We start from the raw sequence: 17,629 nt of genomic DNA on the forward strand, positions 1-17,629 counted from the left end.
CTGTGGTTGCCCAGCACACAGGCAGGGCAAGGTGGTGGCACAGCTACAGCAGCCACCTGGAGCTAAACACCATCACAGCAGCAGTATTTCTGCCCCATTTCAGCGTTTAAGGTGACTGTCAGTCCAGACCCATTGCAAAACTTACCTTCCTAGCTTTTCTAAAATAAATGCCCGAAAGTCAGGATAGAAAGAGGAGGCAGAAAACGGATATTGCGAGAAAAGAAATGTCATCTTCTACTGTAGACTTATTTACAGCAAACTCCGTGACTTGACAACGGTGTCTACAGCAACAAGGAAAATAAAACACTCAGTCATTACCAGTGTGCTCTTTTTGAGTGGAACGATAGAGCAAAGACAAACCTCAAGCCAGACTCCCCAGTCTGCCCAGGAACCACCTCCTGCTCGGTGCTTTCCCCCCCAGGGGTCTGGTCCTTGGCTGCGCTCCCCAGCCCTGGCTGCGATGCAGGTCAGCCATGACCATCGCCTGAGGCCTTTTGCCAGGTGTAAATGCAGGTAGTGACCTTTCTTTCCCACTTCCTTCCCTTCACCACGTGTCTGATGTGAGCAGAGCAGGACATACCAACACCCTCAGTGCCCTGCTCCTGCCCCTACGTCACCTCTGCCCTGCACTTTTCCTCCTGCACTAGGAAAGGGACTTCAATGCAGAAGTCCTCGCCCTTGCAGCACTGCCTCCCTGCAGTGTGGTGCCCTCCACGCCTCCCATCCCATCCCATCCCATCCCATCCCATCCCATCCCATCCCATCCCATCCCATCCCATCCCATCCCCCTGCACAGAGGTGCCTGTGCACAGCGCACCCCAAGACATGATGGGACAGAGACATCCTCCAGGAAAAGAACGGGGTAAAAGAGGGATGTGAGCTGCTGCTGAGCGGTGTTGGAGGTTAGAGCGAGCCTCTGTGTTCTCTGAAAAATTCCATCCTTGCTCCATGCCTTAGATACCCACGTGAAAAATGGAGATAATAGCTGTTCACACTGTCTCCTAGGGACCTCTAAAGACAAAGACTCATGGAAACGTGCTTTTCTGTTGATCTTCCCTTATTTTGACTCTCAGTCACCAGGATTTGTCGTTCTTCTCTCTGGCACACTGCGGGGTCACAGAAGCCAGGTGCCCCATCCAGCCTCGGCGTGAGCCCAGGCTGCCCACGGACGCGGCCCCCAAGCAGCATGGCATCCCACTCCAAAACAGAATTTATGTGTCACAGAAGCAAGAGGTGACATTTTACCTCTTATCCAGTATTTAAAACCCTTGCAATGTGTGAACACTTTATGAACTGCCAGTGAAAGGAGATACGGGGCACAGGGGAGCCGGGCTGCAGGACGGCTGCCTGTCAGCATGGTTTCCTCAGCCGATGTGTCCGCAAGAGCAGCCGAACACCCCTGGGCAGCCCTGAGCCAACCTCACAGCAGCCTGGTGTCCAGCACCCTGAGAAACCTTACCCAACGCTGTAAATTATTCATGGCTAGGCAGCTATTCGCTGTAAAACACGTTCCAGGTTCCAGCTGCTCTTTGAAAAACAAGCAATGCTAACAACAAATTCTCTGTCACCCATACCCGCTTGTTCTCAACACGTCTAACGTGCCAATACTGCTGATACTTGAACCAAAACACATTTCAAGTAGGAACAAAAGTTCTGGACTGCCATCAGGCATGTTTTTTCCAATCTGAAAACCCATTTACTTATTTCCATTATGATGTTGCCCATTACAACCTGAAAACATTATTTTATCTGCGTGCACATCAGCACCCAATGTTCATGCCTAGATTCTCGTACAGCTTTCTAACGTCGCTTTAAAATAACGAATATACTTAAAAAGTAAAAAAAGGTCAGTGTAACCTCTTGTCAGATACAAGAATGAGTTTGGGAACAGACAATTAATTGGACACTCAGTTTCAGGAGCACAACACTTTGTTATTATCTCAGATTAATGCACAATTGCGGTTTAATCTTTGGCCAAAACTCTTACCTGACTCATTGTGAATGATGTCATTCCTTTCTGCTCCCTAACTTATTAAATGCATATTTCATCCATATAAGTGACTTCAGCTGTCAAAAGCTGGACAGATGTTTTAACTGGCACTAGATTAGGATCTATTGCGGTGTTGCTTATTTTTATGTTAATAGGATGAAATACTCTCCGAGACAGCAGATCAGATCAAGATGTACTTATCAGACAAGCTGCAGGAACTACTAGTTTCTGGTTTACCTGTTCATGAGAAGGAAAGTTATCTCTATTGGTAGTGCATGTTTTTTGGAACTGTTCTGAACGCCACAAACATAAAAGCAGCTTAATTAAAAGATTTTTCTTTTTTTTTTAATCAAGAACTTTCCCCCTAAAGGACTCGGTCTACATTGTTATATTGTTTTCAGGGGAAGGTGGAGTCGGGGTGGGAATATTTTTAAGGAAAAAAAAAAAAAAAAGTAAGCCAAAATACTTGGGCCAACACTTAAAATTGCTACATGAATGCTTTATATGCTGCTCTCCAAATGGGATGGCACTTACCGGTGGGATTCATCCCCACTGAGGCACAGCAGTGCCGCCACTGGAGCAGCTGTAAAGCCTTGGGGAGGTGATGATGCAGCAGGGACCCCTCAGCACCTCTGTGCATCTCCTGAAGCGCTGCAGCAACGCACCCAATTCAAAATCTTCTAGGTTTCCATTTTGTCCCAAACAGTCACGGAGAGCTGATATGGACACACTCCAGTGTTTTGCTTCTGAAGTGGCTGGATGCTGGTTACAGGAAGACACTTTGTATTATTATTATTATTTTCACTATTCAAGAATACTAATTCTTGCTTTATGTTATTTTTGAGCTGAGGAGTTCTGGATAGCGGAAGACATTGCATTCACGTTATCCATGTGAAAAGTAGCAATGCGCGCTACCAGCAGATGAGTAAGAGAGCAGATAAATGTCCTACCGGAAGCTCTCGTCCTCCGTCACTTGCCGCATCCCATCCCACAGCCGCTCACTCGAGAGGAGCTCCGGCACAGCGCCAACATCGAAAAGTCACTCAGGTACACACTCGTCAGCTGCATCGGGCCCAGGCGTGCGCACGTTCTGTATCTCCATTGGAAAGGACATCTCTGACAAGCTTACTCACAGAGCACTTAAGTCATTTCCAAGATTAATTTCCAAGGAACGAGCATTTTCTGCTTTTGGAGGAAACAAAATGAGGTGGGAAAATCACCTTGAGGTTCACGTGGGTTTAGCTTCATATTTAGCTTACAAAACAGCAGTAGTAGCTTTGCCACCAGAAAGAGAGCTCTCGTTACCAATGCAGTACAGAAACATTTTTTGTGTTTAAAAATAGTCTCAACTATTGTTAGAAGGGATTAAGCAATGTTTTTTTTTTTTTCCTTTATCAACACAACAGAGCAATGTGGACAAAGTAAAAGGGTAACTGTTGTTACTCTGCGAATGAGGAAATACTGTTTTATCTAATTTACTGCAGCCTGAGGTGAAACATTAACTTCGCTTTGAATTATGATGGGATATAAAATAGCCTGAACGAAAACATTGCTGGGCTCTCTTTTGAGGGCATGAACTTAGAGGTCTTCAAAACTGAGTTTGAATGGTATCACCTTTCGTTTTATTGAAGCATTCACTGCAATGTTTACCTTTGGAGTAGATTATTTTAAGCATCATGGAAAAAGGGAAAAGGAGAGATATTTTACATGATGGATGTTTCCCAAAAGACTATGAAAATCTTTTAAAGGGATAAAAAGAAGTAATTGCAGACTTACCTTCAGTTTTGCATTTCAAAAGATAAAAAATAGTCTCAGCAGCATTTAAATAGTTCAGTAAGTGCTACCTGCAGAGTTCCCTGCTCCTTCTGCGTGACGAAGCTGGTGTTGGCTTCCCACATGTTTTGGGTCGGAGCCAGATCGGTGCTCCTTGTATGCGTATCTGGGATAAAGTCTCTTTCAGGCCACTCCTCCTCAGAGCCGTTCTTGATCTTTAAAATGTGTCAGGGACATAGATACCTGTCCGCCAGGGAATGCACATCACATCAAAAGGGGAATTGCAAAGAGGAGGAAAAAATCTGCTATTTTCACTCCAGTGATTATTTACAGTTTATGTTTGTTACAGCATGAAGTACCTGCAGCCCTTGCACAAATAAAATAATGAGTTCCTGTTACCCAAAAATCATTGAAACACTTGTGAGCTGATGGAGAACATGACCTTTGGGATGACTCTGATAACTATCTGACAGAGAGAAAATGTCTGGTGTCCTTAAAGGCCCTATACCCTATTTACTGCTACAGCTACGGTCACGTCAGATCATCACACACCCCTGAAGAAGTTATGTGGCATCTGGAAAAGTACTGACCAGTGTCCCCACGGGACCGTTGGTACCCAGATGCCCTGGCAGAGCGCCAGTACAATTACCAGAATTTGCTTATGTGGAGCAGTATATCTGCCTACGCGCTACAGCAAAAGGGAGACCACTAAAAGGAGGAATAAACCCGATGTTATCACTCATGCAATTATTTACAATTTATTTCTGTCGCCACATTAAAGTAGTTAGCACTCAAATAAAAATGGCTAATGAGAGAAGCTACGCCACCACCCCAAAATACGCCGTGCGGTTTCTGTTTCAGCTTGGCAGCCCCGGTGGATCGTAACCATCGTTCAGAGCTGCAGGACTGTGTTACATGGTACGAATGACAGAGTGACGGCACTGTCCCCAGCCGCTCCCGCCAGCAGCTCAGGTGCCACCCTGGCTCAGGTTAGCTGGCTCTCTGTAAGTCTCGTCTGCTAAAAGCGCTCTGGGGAAATTAATAGCTACTTTGGGAACGCTGCGCACTCTTCCCTGTAATGTCCCACGAAGCACACTCTTGAGACACAAACCTGACGGCATGTCACATTTGCACGGGAAAATTTAACTCTAATAAAGATTAATACATGGGGACTCACCACCACATTTTTTCTAATTGTCTTTCATTAACATTCTCAGCAACCTTGAACGAACACCACGGCCTTTTGTTTTCCTGTTTGCCAGCCAGGGACTGCACGAGGCACAGCCAGTTCTCGCTCTATAGGAGCAACGCATTTTCACTACGGACTCCTGCACTGAGGTACCACAAACTTTTAATCCCCAAATGTCTCATAACAGCCTCTGCTTAGAGGAAAAATCTGCTTTGCAAAATTGGAGCAATGCAGTGTGAATTATTTGTGGTGAAACAAGAAGAAAAATAATTCATTCTCCTCTGTAAACACCCTCCCGCACCAGAGCTATTCGCACAGCGCTCCAGGAGCTGCTGCCTGGGACTCTGCAAGCGCGACGTCTTGCCCAGCTCCTCCCCGGCCAACTCAGCTCACCGCAGTTTCCCTGAGGCCCTTGAAGATATTTTTCAGGACATGGGACTTCCTCAGGGAACAGGCACAGGGTATAGTGCATTTGTGACAAAGAAAATAATAGCACATAGAAAAGGAAGGAGCTTTTGAAAGACCAGACAGACATATGGTCCGATTCTCATGTTGTTAAATCAGACCCCTGCAACTTTCCAGCAAAAATCCTGTAATTTCTTCTTACGCCAGTTTGCTTTAAATCTTCAGATCCTCCCTCCTTCATTGCTCTAAAAGCTAAAATACATTTTTATAGCTGCCTGAGAGCCCCTGTTCCTGGCCAAAGACACCATCGCACTATTATGCCTGTTCCGTCACCTGACTACTGAACACCAACAATAGCCCAAAATATCCCTCAACGTTGGGCAGCTCAGCTGCAGGTACCAGATGGCTGTTCCTGCAAACCCAACACGAGCACTGCAAGAGCCTTTGAAGGTTGTTTTATTTTAACGAATGACATTTTGGTGTTAAGAAAAAAAACATCGTACTGGGAAATTCAGACTATCCTGACATGTGTGGTGATATTTTATGGACAGAGTTGGTGACTATAAAAATCTATTGCATCGTCACGATAGTGATGATATTGGCCATTTTGCCCAGCTCCAGGCAGGGAGCGGGGCAGCACTCAGAGGTGCCTCCAGCCATGGGGTGGGTACAGCCTATTCCCCATGGAGGTCTCAAACCATTTGCTTGCTTCGGTGCCAACACCCCAATATCTGAGGGCCAGATGTCTTCTGGGTTAATTCCTGACTCTGCACGTGCTGTGGGCAGAAGCTGAGGGTTTGGGAGAGCTGCAGTGCTGCCTCTCATTGAAAACAAGGAAGAAACTCGCACCGCCAGGGCCCAGGTGCCCATATATCAGTACACTAAAAATACCTTGAGAGCGAAACCATAGAAGACCAGCCAAACAACATCTATTGCTCCCCTCTTTGCCAAGCGCTAAAACAAGCCAAAGGAGAAAAATCCCAGCACCAGAACAGGTTTGACCAGCTTTGTCACATTTTTGTGCTCCCTCCTCTCTAACACAGACCCAGGCAGGGTTTTGTCTATCCCTTCCAGACTTTGTCAGTACCATAAGGCACCTCTGGCCCCTTCCCCGAGGGAGCTCTAGCCCACTGCCGTTACCTTCCTCCAAACCCTTACAACAGGGCAACCTCTTACTCCATGGACTTGTCCTTGGAGGGAAGGAATTGCTAATGCACAAGGCCTCATGTAGGCTATGAAAGTCTTAGTTCCCAGCTCTGTCAAAATTACCTCCACAATCAAACAGCTTCTCTTGGCTCCTACACAAACGCGGGCAAAAGGCAGCACCTCCCAGGCTCACTGAGGGCTCTGGAGATAGGAGATGGCAAGGTGTTCAGATACTGTCAACACGGGTCACACAAGTGTCATAAATACTGTACCAAACCCACAGTAAAGCCACCATAAAGCCACAGTAAGGGAACAGTACTTCTCTCCTTGTCAATTATATTTCTGAACGTGGCTTTGCTGTATCTAAAATTACCTGGAGGTAATGCCCCATCCCTGGAGGTGTTCAAAGGCCAGGTTGGACGGGGCTTTAAGCAACCCGCTCTAGTGGGAGGTGTCCCTGCCCAGGGCAGGGGGCTGGAACTAGATGATCATTAAGGTCCCTTCCGATCTGAACCCTTCTGTGATTCTACGTACAGGTCTCTGCAACGTCACACCAGTTTCTGCAATGATCTTTTTTTGCCCTGCGTCACAGGCTGTAATGGGATTTCTGTTCCAACTGGGCATTAAAAGTGCTCTCAGAAATGTGAATTTTCAAGCTCTGAAATTCTGCTTTTGTACTTTGAAGATGCCAAAAATCTAGACAGTATTTTTGCTTTCTTACACGTTGCTTTATGGCATGCACTAAATATTCACTGCTACAGTAAGACATAAACTAAAAGCTTTAATATTCTGTTAATTTATTGCTAAAATCACTGCAAGACATTGCTCTGACTGAGATCTCTTACCTTCTTTTCATTTCAAAATGTCTCGTTTGCTTGTGTCCAGCTGTTCCATTTGAATACAAAAGGAGACTGATCTAGAAAACAGTTCAAGAACTTGTTTGTAGCAGATGTCCTTAAAGATTTTAGCATTATGGTATCTCAGCGTAGTGCAAAATAAAACAAATATAAGGCAAATTAACTACTTTAAGATAAATTTTTAAAAATCTGAAACAAAAATCGGGAACAAGTTGGAAGTATTTTTGCAGCTGAGTTTGTCATAGAAACACATAGGTTTTTCCAGAGTTTTACTAGTTCTCAATTACAGCACAGACAGGTCTTCTCTCCTCTCAGTGCAATGCCCACCCGCCAAAATCCATATTGTTTTTCTTACATACAACTGGTTGGTTAAATAACGGTGAGTAGCTTTCCACAACAGCTCGTGCCCTGTGAAGGAAACGTAAGTCTCTTGTACTTCTTCATGTTCCGAGTTCTCTACAATTTAGTATATGTGTTCAGACAGAATACTGTCTCCTTGTATACTTTCACTGATATATATTTTCAACTCCTATTGATAAGTAAATCAATAAAGTAATTTGAACAAAAAAGTTGGATAAGTTTCTGTGAAAATGTCACCAAAGTCTATCTAACCCTGGGATTGTACGATGAATCTTTGATTTTTTTAAATCAACACTTTCCAATAACTTAGTATCCTAATGGAAAGTTCTGGGTCAGCACTAACTCTTCACAGCCGTTTTAACGAGAGTTGACTGTTCATTACTAACAGCGGTCCTTTCATCTCCACCCTTTACAACATCAGCGTACACACTCCTTGACTTTCCCTGCAAATATAAAGACTAAATACATCCTCTAAATAAAAACCAGGAAAATGGCAACATGGCTTCATCATTCTTATGCCCCCTTCACTCGCAGGCAGAGAAACCTGAGATGTGGCTTGGGTTTTGGAGACAGTGTGGGCATGGTCACGAGCAAGCCTGTGGCATAGGGAAGGATGGTCACAGGGTTTCAGGAGGAGTGTTCAGGCTGGCCAGAATGGCCTCATTCTTACATTTTTTTAACCTGGATTCCTGGCCCTGGATGAGGGTAGTAATCATCCGGGCTGATTTTCTTCTGCGGCTAGACTTCAGATCAAAACTCATTCCTACAACCGAAATGCTGCCTTGTTGTGCTGCAACCCTGTCCCTGTCCTCCATTTCATGGCAGCTGGCCATCGTGGCAAATCCCAACAAGAAATAACTTTAAAAGCGTCCCAGGTTTTTAAAGGAAATACTCCCCCCCTCCTCCTACCACCAGAAGCATTCCAGCCTCTTGCAGAAGCCCTTGTCCTGAATTAGGAGTGCAGATTACCCTCATACCATCTTGGCTCTTCCACAGGCCTCTGCGTGCAGTGTGGGGAGCTGCCTACGCTGGCCAAATGCAGCCCCAGGGACAGGACAGCAGATGAGTTCCCAGGGGGATTTCACAATCAAATACAGCAACTTATTCTGTGCTGCCCCAGGGAGGTTTCCAGCCAGAGCCCCACTGATGATGATTGTAGTGATGGGCTCCCTACAATAACAGATGGAGAAAGACACACTTTTCTTTTATAAGACAAAAAGGAAAGTTTAAACAAAACAGGCTAGAAATAACCACATCCACTGAGGATCTGGAGATCCTCAGTTCATTTTCCACCTCCTGAAAGGCGAGTGGGACAGGTCTCCTGTTTGCAAAGAACCAGCCTCTCCTGGCAAAGCAGCAGGGGCAGGTCCATCGCCAGTTCTCCAATCAATTAGAACATACAGGATTTCTGCTTACGCAGCTCCCATGCTTTATCCCACACAGTACACACCTGATGCAATAAAAGGACACCAAATTTTGCTTCAGTTCCTTTTCTGTAAATTAGAAACAATTACTTTGCCCTAGATTCTGTTCTTCAAAGTTCACCTTCCCTACTCTTAGATATATCTGCATTTTAGACATATCTTCAATGACCACATTTATAAAAAAGTATCACATGCCCCTGTTACTATAATCAGTCCTCAAAGCCGGCTGTGGAAGATGATTATGTATGGAAGTGGTTAAGTTCGCACTGTGTGACACCTGACATCTCCTGCCCCTGGGATAACAAAAGGTGGTGCAGGCTGGAACCCGCCTGGCTGGCCCTGGCTGCGTGCGCCGGGAGGGATCTCAGTGACATCTAGTGTTCCGTGCCACAGCCCAGCAGGCAGCACAGCCCACTGCACACACCGCCTCCCTGCTGCCCCGTCAGACCCTGTCTTCCAAAACCCAGACATCTATTTATTGGCTGCGGAAACAGAAGTTATTTAAGCAAGAGGTAAAAATTATGATGATGGTAATTTATTTTTTACAGAAACCAAACCTATTCTAGCTGAGAGACAGTGCATGGGATAAATGCCACTGACAGGGTACCTAATATGTTAATTCATGAAGAGTGAGAATCATTATTGGCACAGCTCCAGTTAACTAACCTGACACCAGGCTCTGGGCTACGATGAGATACAAGCCAATACATAAAAAACGTCAGTGTAATTTAGAGCAAACAGGAGGCTGATCAGTCCTATTTGATTATTATTCTTTTTTTTCCAAATCTAAAATCAGTGTAGTACACACAAATACAGATACGATATGCCTGGATTTGTCAAAGGTGAATGATCTAGACGTCTTATGTACATAGATATTTATCTTAACCTCCCTTTTTTCTTTTTTTTTTAAAGTATTTGAGAGCTATCCCACAGCTGGGTTATTTCAGGGGCTGAAAACGTGGCTGAGTCTTCTTGGAGAGCAATTGGTATGTACAAACAGGAAAGCCCCATGGGGAAGTGACGGTGCCTGACCCCCTCCATCTAAACCACTCGAACTCTAGCTCCTGACTTGCAAGATGCACACTTTTGGGACAGAATTCAAAGAATTACAAATTCAAAAAATTCAAAACTACCACTGGAAACCTGTACGTGCTCACCTGTGCTGTGCAGGCTGGGGTGACCGTCACCTGGACACATAAGGATGCATCACCTCAGCTGGCTTCAACGCTGTCAGCTGGAGACAAGAAAAAAATCGGGCTTCAGCTGACACCGATTTCATTGTACTTACTACATAGGTAGCTTATAAAGGGATGCCTATCCTTGACTGGCCTGTTGTGGTTGATAACCTCCCACATTAACTTGATGACTTAAATACACTGAAGATTTAATATCAATATTACCAATACCTTGCCAATTTGTTTTTACTTTAACTGCATTTTTTATTATTCTTTAACCTTTAGTTAGTGTGACACAATTAGCAGCTGTGTCTTCAAATTTGTCTGGTCATTTCTGTTTATTTTTAATAACATTTATTTATAAAGACTTTCTTAGGTATTCCTTTCATTTGGCCTAACTGACTGAAGATCATGCTAGACTCAAGTCACCTTGTTCATGTCCTCTGTACTTGTCTGCTATCACCAATTTGAACTTGCTTCACAATGGCAAAGGAGTTTAAATAATCCTGAGCAATGAATCGAGGGGCACGTGCTGCGGTTTCAGACAGACTGCAGTTAAGGAGGTAATTCAGGATGGAAGGCAGAAAGTTAACAAGCTGCCCTCTTTCCAGCAGGAGTGCTCAGCTCCACTTAGGCTTGGACCTCTCAGAATTGATCCCAGATATCTGGCTTTAGAGATGATGGTAATCTGGGATTTCTTCCCTTAATGAAATTTGTTAAATTAAATCTAGACCAACAGATACCTGTTATCCCACTGTGCTCCCAGTCACATCTCACTCTAGCTGGATACAAGCCTCACTTTCCCCAGAACGCTGCACAGTTTCTCCACGTTTCTCTGTCTCAGGTGCATCTTCTGGCCCCAAATGCAAGAGAACCGGGTAGCCGATAACTTCTACTTGTGCAGAGAAGTAGATCTTCAAGTGCCAACATACCCAGGCCTCTTCCATTTCCAGCTTTGCTGGACCTGCATGGGTAAGCAAAGATTACAGAACTAATCTCACAGTAAGAAAAAGCTATTATTGCATTCAAAAGTAACCTTTTTCACATGCTGAGTTGTGGCACGTACCTCGGTTTCACCCTACTGCGCTCTGGAGAACCTTCCCAGAGATGCTGTGGGACAGCCCTCATCCCTGCCCTCTTCCCCACTGTCCCTTCAAACTATCAGACACAACGCCCCAGACCACGTAGGCAGCAGGATGGGATGCTCAGCCTGCAGTGGTGATGGGCTGGAGAATAAAATCAGAGGTGGCTAATGTCTCACAACAGTAACTAAAACTTCAGACAACCAACTCGAGCAAACCTGATGCTGAAAACTGAATAAAAAGCATACGCACATGCTGGTGAGCCAGAGTCTACTTGGCCTAGAAGGAGCTGGGTGCACGTCGGACCTAGTGAGAGGCGCAGGCGGCTTCAACACCTTCCCCTTGCAGGGACAGTAAGAAGTCCGGTTTGGCATTTTCCACAGGGAAATGTCGTCTCCTCTGAGCGGGCTGGTGCCTGGGTGGTAGAGATGGCTGTCCCCAGGCTTCTTGCTCCATCCGCGCAGCCAAGAGCTGGCCGGGGGGAGCACTCAGCTGGGCAACGCGACCTGGTTAGGCACTGCAGTGAGACCAACACCACATTCCACACAGACATCTTTATTTTCACATTTCTGCACGTATGCAAGAGAATGTTCTTTTTCCTGGGATGTGCTGGTAGACATACTATACCCTACAGAATAGAGTTTAGCAATTCTTTTTATATATAGATATAGATATATATATATGTACACACATATATATAGTCTCGCAAAATTTCTTCTGCATTTTTTCCATGTGTCAGAATGGATGTTTACAACAAATCAGAGCTAAAGGGACACTGCGAGGTTTTGTTTTATTTTTCTTATCTCTAAAGTAAAAGAGTGCTTGCATTTTTCTTTGACTTGATTGCCTGTTCTCCTGGTTATACTTAAGCAAAAATGCTGAAGAGAAAAGACGTGCCTATAAGCTTTCAATCTTTACTACTCTGAGATACTATCAGTGATGCAGGTAGAATATTTTTGAACTCTTATTTACACAAGGGCCGGACTATCAGTTAGGTGTATGTCACTGCACCAAATATAAGAGCACCCCTGAATCAGTGATGCAAATAAATCATTCGCATGTAAATGTTAGCTCACAGCACAGTTCAGCAGTTTAACAGCCTCTATGCAGACAGATATGTGTTTATAAGAGTTTTACTTTTAAAAGATCCCTGTAAATTTTTAACCTGACAGTGTCCCTTAAGAAAAAAAGTACATACTGGCTTAAGAAAGGACACCTTCCAGGTATTTTCTTTTTATTATTAAAACCAACATTTTTAAAACCATTCAACAAAAAATTTAATACAAATTACCATTGGAGAATAGCAATTGTGAAGCTATGCATTGCTGCTCCATTAACATGGCTTCAGTTATCACAATTTATATTATTTGCACATTTCCTTAGGTCTTTCATGGCACTTCCATGAAGAAGGAAAAAAGGTGGTTACACTGCTGCTACCATCTTATCAGAGGTGACACACAGACACAAAGATGTTTGTTCTCAACACGTGTCGCAGTCAGGCAATGCCAGAGTTCTGCCCACAATGCTCGAGGCTCAGGATACCTGTACCTCAGATTTATAGCTTGACTTGTAGTTACTCACAATATTGCAATGCATTCAAAGTAACAGGAAAACAAACAGCGACAGTAACAGGCACGTTATTTTTTTTTTTTTTTTTTCATTATCATTAATCACATTCCTATTTTTCAACAGATTGTTGCCTAAAATGCATGTTAGAAAGGCTTTTTTTAGAAAATGCTGGCATGAAAGTGCAGACTAATGTTTGTAACTAATGAAACAGTCAGATCAATGATTCAGATGTTATTTAAACATTCACAACTTTGAGAAAATTTGCACAGCTGATAGCACAGACAGATAGTCTAACTGTAACTTAGAAGCCAGCATAGTAACTACCTTCCACATACTGGCAGTAGGATTTATGACAGTATGAGATTAGAATAGCATACTATGTTTTATTTAGAAAGCTGTAGTAGTAAGTATTTGCCATAAATATTGCAAGCCCCATTTATGAGCAATGGGAGGCTTTGCAGGTTTACAAAGTAACATTCACGAAAAACATAAAAAAGAAACCCAAAGACATTTCCATGCAGAGTACGATTCTCTCACAGTCACTGGATCTCTGTTGGCTAAAGCACACACGCCATATACGTGGATGCTGCTCACGGAAAACCCAGAGGCCTTCTATGCACTGACGCATATCAGTCTCTGGCTGGTATTGGTGGGATCAGGGACAAACACAGGATAATAAATGGTTTGGCAAAGGCAATGACTCTGCCACAAACAATTTTCAGTTAGAGCTATGTGAAAATACAACTGTGTGTCACTTTGCCAATCCTCCTATGTCAACTCCACTGGACGACCCAGGGCTGAACACCAGGTATGCACAGGTGGGGTCTGGACTCCTGCAAGGCTGAAATCGAAGTTATGCCTCAAGAGCAGAATCAGGACCAGTGCGGCTTTCAGCATCTCCCTCTCTGCCTAATGCACCCCCATCGCTGAAAACTGACGCTGGAGAGCAGATAAAGGGATGCCAGAACTGTAGGGTCACTGATGGGAGCCTGATTTCAGCAATGCACTTAAGCACGTACTGAGAGGAACATCCAAATGTTTGATGCATGTTGCCAAACTGGGTCCACACTCAACAGAAAGCAGTTATAGCCCCTATGAGACAGGCACCCAGCGTCACCCACACAGAACTGCTGCTGGAGACACAGAAAACATACCTGAGGCCAAATTAATCACAGTAACTCCGGAAATTAATTTAGCTTCAGGGACAATGGTATCATGCCATTAATAATGTTTTCTTTTGAAAAGGGCACATTCAAAACTTTTCAGGCTGTATGTGCCATCTCATGAGCACATTTGGAGCAACACTGTCAGAGGAGAAAGGCACTGTGCTAGCCCGATGCAAATGCTTGTTTTCCATTATCTTGTCCACTTTTCCCTCAGCTGAAATTAACTGCTTAGACTGATAATAGACAGATGCTCTTTTGGTGTGGGGAAAAAAACACCAGGTTATTCATTTTATTAAATTCTGTCATTTGCTAAATCAATGGCAAGAAGAATCAAGAAGGAAAAGTATGAACGTTGTGTCTTGTTTCAGCTACAACTGATGTTTTTAATCAAGTGCCTATTAAATAAAAACTAAATAGACAATACCGGACAACTGGAGGACAAGGCTACTCTCACAGCATCGCATCACTCTGCGAATCACCGCACATTATTGGAGTAGCTATGCTCTGTGTCATTGCTAGGAAGGAATTAACTAATGGTATTTGTATGAAAGGCAGTGAACAGGATAGACTAGGGTGTCACTCTTGCGTAAATATAACTTCACTCACTTGAATAGCACTTTTGATGACAAGTGAGCTCGCCACCATGTGAGAAACTGAAGGGAATAAAGTTAAGACTACAGAGAAGTGTATGGAGGAACAAAGTAACAGGGGAAAATGTCCCGTCTTGGGAAATTAGCATAGCATTACACTAGCACTGATTAGATCTACTTCTATAATCAGGAGTACTTCAATAGATTAAATTTTTATAAAATATAGGGCTCCAGAAATGAGGCATTTTATATATTTTGTATTATAAAAAGCTTCCACTTACATAATTTTTAAAATATATCTTCACTGCTAACAGTATATTTGCAATATAGTATCTGGTATAATAAAAATATATGCTTACTGGATGGGAGCGATGAACCACTACGGCAGGGACTCTCCTTTCTGTGTGGTCTGAGCAGCTGGAAAAGTTGGCTTTTCCCTCCCCTTCCCTTGGTTTCTCAGCCATCACCTGCCTGGAGACTGCAACGGCACTCTGGTGTGTTAACTTTCTTAAGCGTCCTCTGCAAAGCAGGGTCTGAAGCCTGCTGAAAAATTCCTCAGCTGAAAAATAATCTACTGGGCAAAATCCAACCTTGGTGTAAATTCACTACATGATTCATTCTGTTTTACTAATTAAAAAACCCAGACCCCCCCAAACCATTGCTCTATTTGGCATTAGTAAGGAAATGGGACTTTTACGAATCATGCAACTGACTTGTAGGAAAAAAGATTTTGCTGTAGAAAATGTCAAATTAGCCCAAGGGACATATGGGCCTGGCAGCTAATGTACAGGGCACTCGGTGGGTGCCAAGGCCTGTATACGGAAACACAGCTGCATCATCTGGGCCCTTTTTTGCACTAAGTAAAACTGGAAAGCTTAAACAAATCCATAAAGTGGGTAACATTTTACTGTAACTTCCAATGGAAAAATACAAACATTCAAATGATGAATCTAGGAAGCATGTGCCAAACTACAACGAAAGGCCAACAGCACACGACCATGGCGCTGCTGAGACGCAGACTGGAGAACGACTTGGTGTCCCACCATGTGCTGGGACTGCAGAAGGTGCCTGGGACCAGAGCAGGTATTCATCTTCCTGTACCAGCCCTTATAAACCTGCCCGGTCTTGCAAGAACTTACCATCATTGCACAGGATTTGTTCTGTAGTTCGAAATTTGTATGTGCAACACACGTTTTGCTCCTTTCTGGCTCACCCTGGTGTGAAGATCCTCTAAGCTACTGTGTTCAGGAAAAACTCCAACAAATTCAGTGTGGTGGCACCAGTGCATGTGAGAGGAAAACCAGGATCTCTGCAGAAATGGGGATTCTGGCTACACAGGCTGTCTGCTTAGTGTCCTGGGTACATTTACTGTACATTTTTTACAGACCACCCTGGTAGATTTGACTTTTGTCAAAGCAGATCAATGGCAAGGCATTCATAAAACATTTTGCCATATGGTAATATTGACTGAGCTTTTCACTTACAATAGATGGCCGAGTAAGCTATCGACATGTGCTATCATATGTAATCAAGCTCGCTAGATTAAAAGCGGGACTTGTGCCTAGCAAACAATGCTGTATATTACTCATTGAACTTCGAGCAGCAGTTCTCTCTTGTCAGGTTTTATTAAAATATTCACATGCTTCCAAAACGAAACAAAGGTCCACCGGCGTCTCTTGGGGAGAAGAGGTGGGATCGGTTGCATTCAGTTGCCATTTGGTTGGAGATGTCATACAAAATCCTCACACACTGAACATGGCTGAATTGTAAAAATCTTTCACCCAGAAAGGAGGTCTTTGTTACACAGAAAGTCTCCGACTCCTCCAGCGTTCACCAGACATGGTTACATCACATTCTCAAAGAGCTGTAAGGATCGCATGATATTGTCGTCCTGAAAGCAATGAGAAGACATTTTCATAACACTGACAAGCACGGCTCGTAACTTTGCACAGCACAGGAGGGGCTCTGCAGCTGCTACTGCAGGCAACGGCCTTGCTTTCATAACGCTTTTCATCCTCGATGAGCTGGAATTGATTCAGTGATCAGGTCCTGATTCAGCAAAGCAGCTGTCTCTTACTTTGGCACCTTAGTTGGTTTGAGGCATGCAAGCCCAGGGTCTTCTCATAAGCTTGACATGCAGCCTGGGCTGTGCTTTACTGAAGAAAACTGGACACCAGCACTGAGCTGGTGACTCCGCTGAATCCTCAGGCTTTAGTGCCCAACTACATTTCGTTGACCCTGAATATGCAAATATGCATTTAGCTAATATGCTTCAAATGTCCAAATGAAATTGCGGGTTTCAAACTGATAAGTAAGCTGCCTTGAAGGACCACTTCACTTCAGAAATACAACCAGCTCAAACCCAAAATACATGCAATCTCAGCCTCTCCGAGGCTCCTAGATCCAAACAAGAAAGTTGGAGACACACAAGGGAAATCCCAGATCGTTTCTCATGATGTCTTGAAATTGTACTTCAGGTAATAACCAGAGTAATATTCAAAAACAAAATTCTTTTTCCCCCCTCAGGAATTCAGTTATTCCAAAACTTAGAATAACTGTTTGCCTGTAACACGAAAATAATTTTCCACATTGAGCAACTTACGAGATCTACTGCATCTCATTCCTCTTTTATTTTACAGCTGCATTCATCTATCTCACTTTTCACAGAGTTTGGTGGGTACCAGTACAAGGTATCACCTTGCATGGGAAACCAATCATCCTCTCCAAAGCCATACTAGGAGTTCACTGCCCCATGAGCCATACCCTCAGAAACGGCAGAGGTAAGCACGATAGGGCACTTTGGTTTCTTTTCCATAAAGAAAAAAACCAACCAAACAAACCCAAAACACCAACATCTTACTGTTGCCAGGCTCACTCCTATCTGCCAGGAAACCACACGTGAC

General features: G+C 43.9%; 2 protein-coding genes across 10 annotated transcripts in view; both read right to left on the minus strand.

Annotated features, from left to right (window-relative positions):
* GABRP (gamma-aminobutyric acid type A receptor subunit pi) overlaps positions 1-11,626 on the minus strand; it is a 40,282-nt gene extending 28,656 nt beyond the window's left edge. The window contains exons 1-5 of one of the 2 annotated variants that reach the window (XM_074603584.1): positions 11,063-11,626; positions 10,302-10,378; positions 7,349-7,419; positions 2,941-4,006; positions 2,525-2,752 (exon numbers count right to left, since the gene is read on the minus strand). The gene's annotated coding sequence lies outside the window, so the exon portion shown is untranslated. Of the gene's footprint in view, positions 1-145; positions 263-2,524; positions 2,753-2,940; positions 4,007-7,348; positions 7,420-10,301; positions 10,379-11,062 lie in introns of those variants that run through there. The other variant, XM_074603582.1, reaches the window with a different exon arrangement.
* A 379-nt stretch (positions 11,627-12,005) lies between these two features.
* The window catches only part of KCNIP1 (potassium voltage-gated channel interacting protein 1), a 508,397-nt gene continuing 502,773 nt past the window's right edge, over positions 12,006-17,629 (minus strand). For all 8 annotated transcript variants that reach the window (XM_074603589.1, XM_074603591.1, XM_074603590.1 and 5 more), the window contains one exon: positions 12,006-16,617. In XM_074603589.1, the coding sequence (XP_074459690.1) occupies positions 16,570-16,617 (48 nt within the window). In that variant the 3' untranslated portion in view covers positions 12,006-16,569. The remainder of the gene's footprint in view (positions 16,618-17,629) is intronic.

Source organism: Larus michahellis, chromosome 11, assembly GCF_964199755.1.
Source record: "Larus michahellis chromosome 11, bLarMic1.1, whole genome shotgun sequence".
Classification (NCBI taxonomy): domain Eukaryota; kingdom Metazoa; phylum Chordata; class Aves; order Charadriiformes; family Laridae; genus Larus; species Larus michahellis.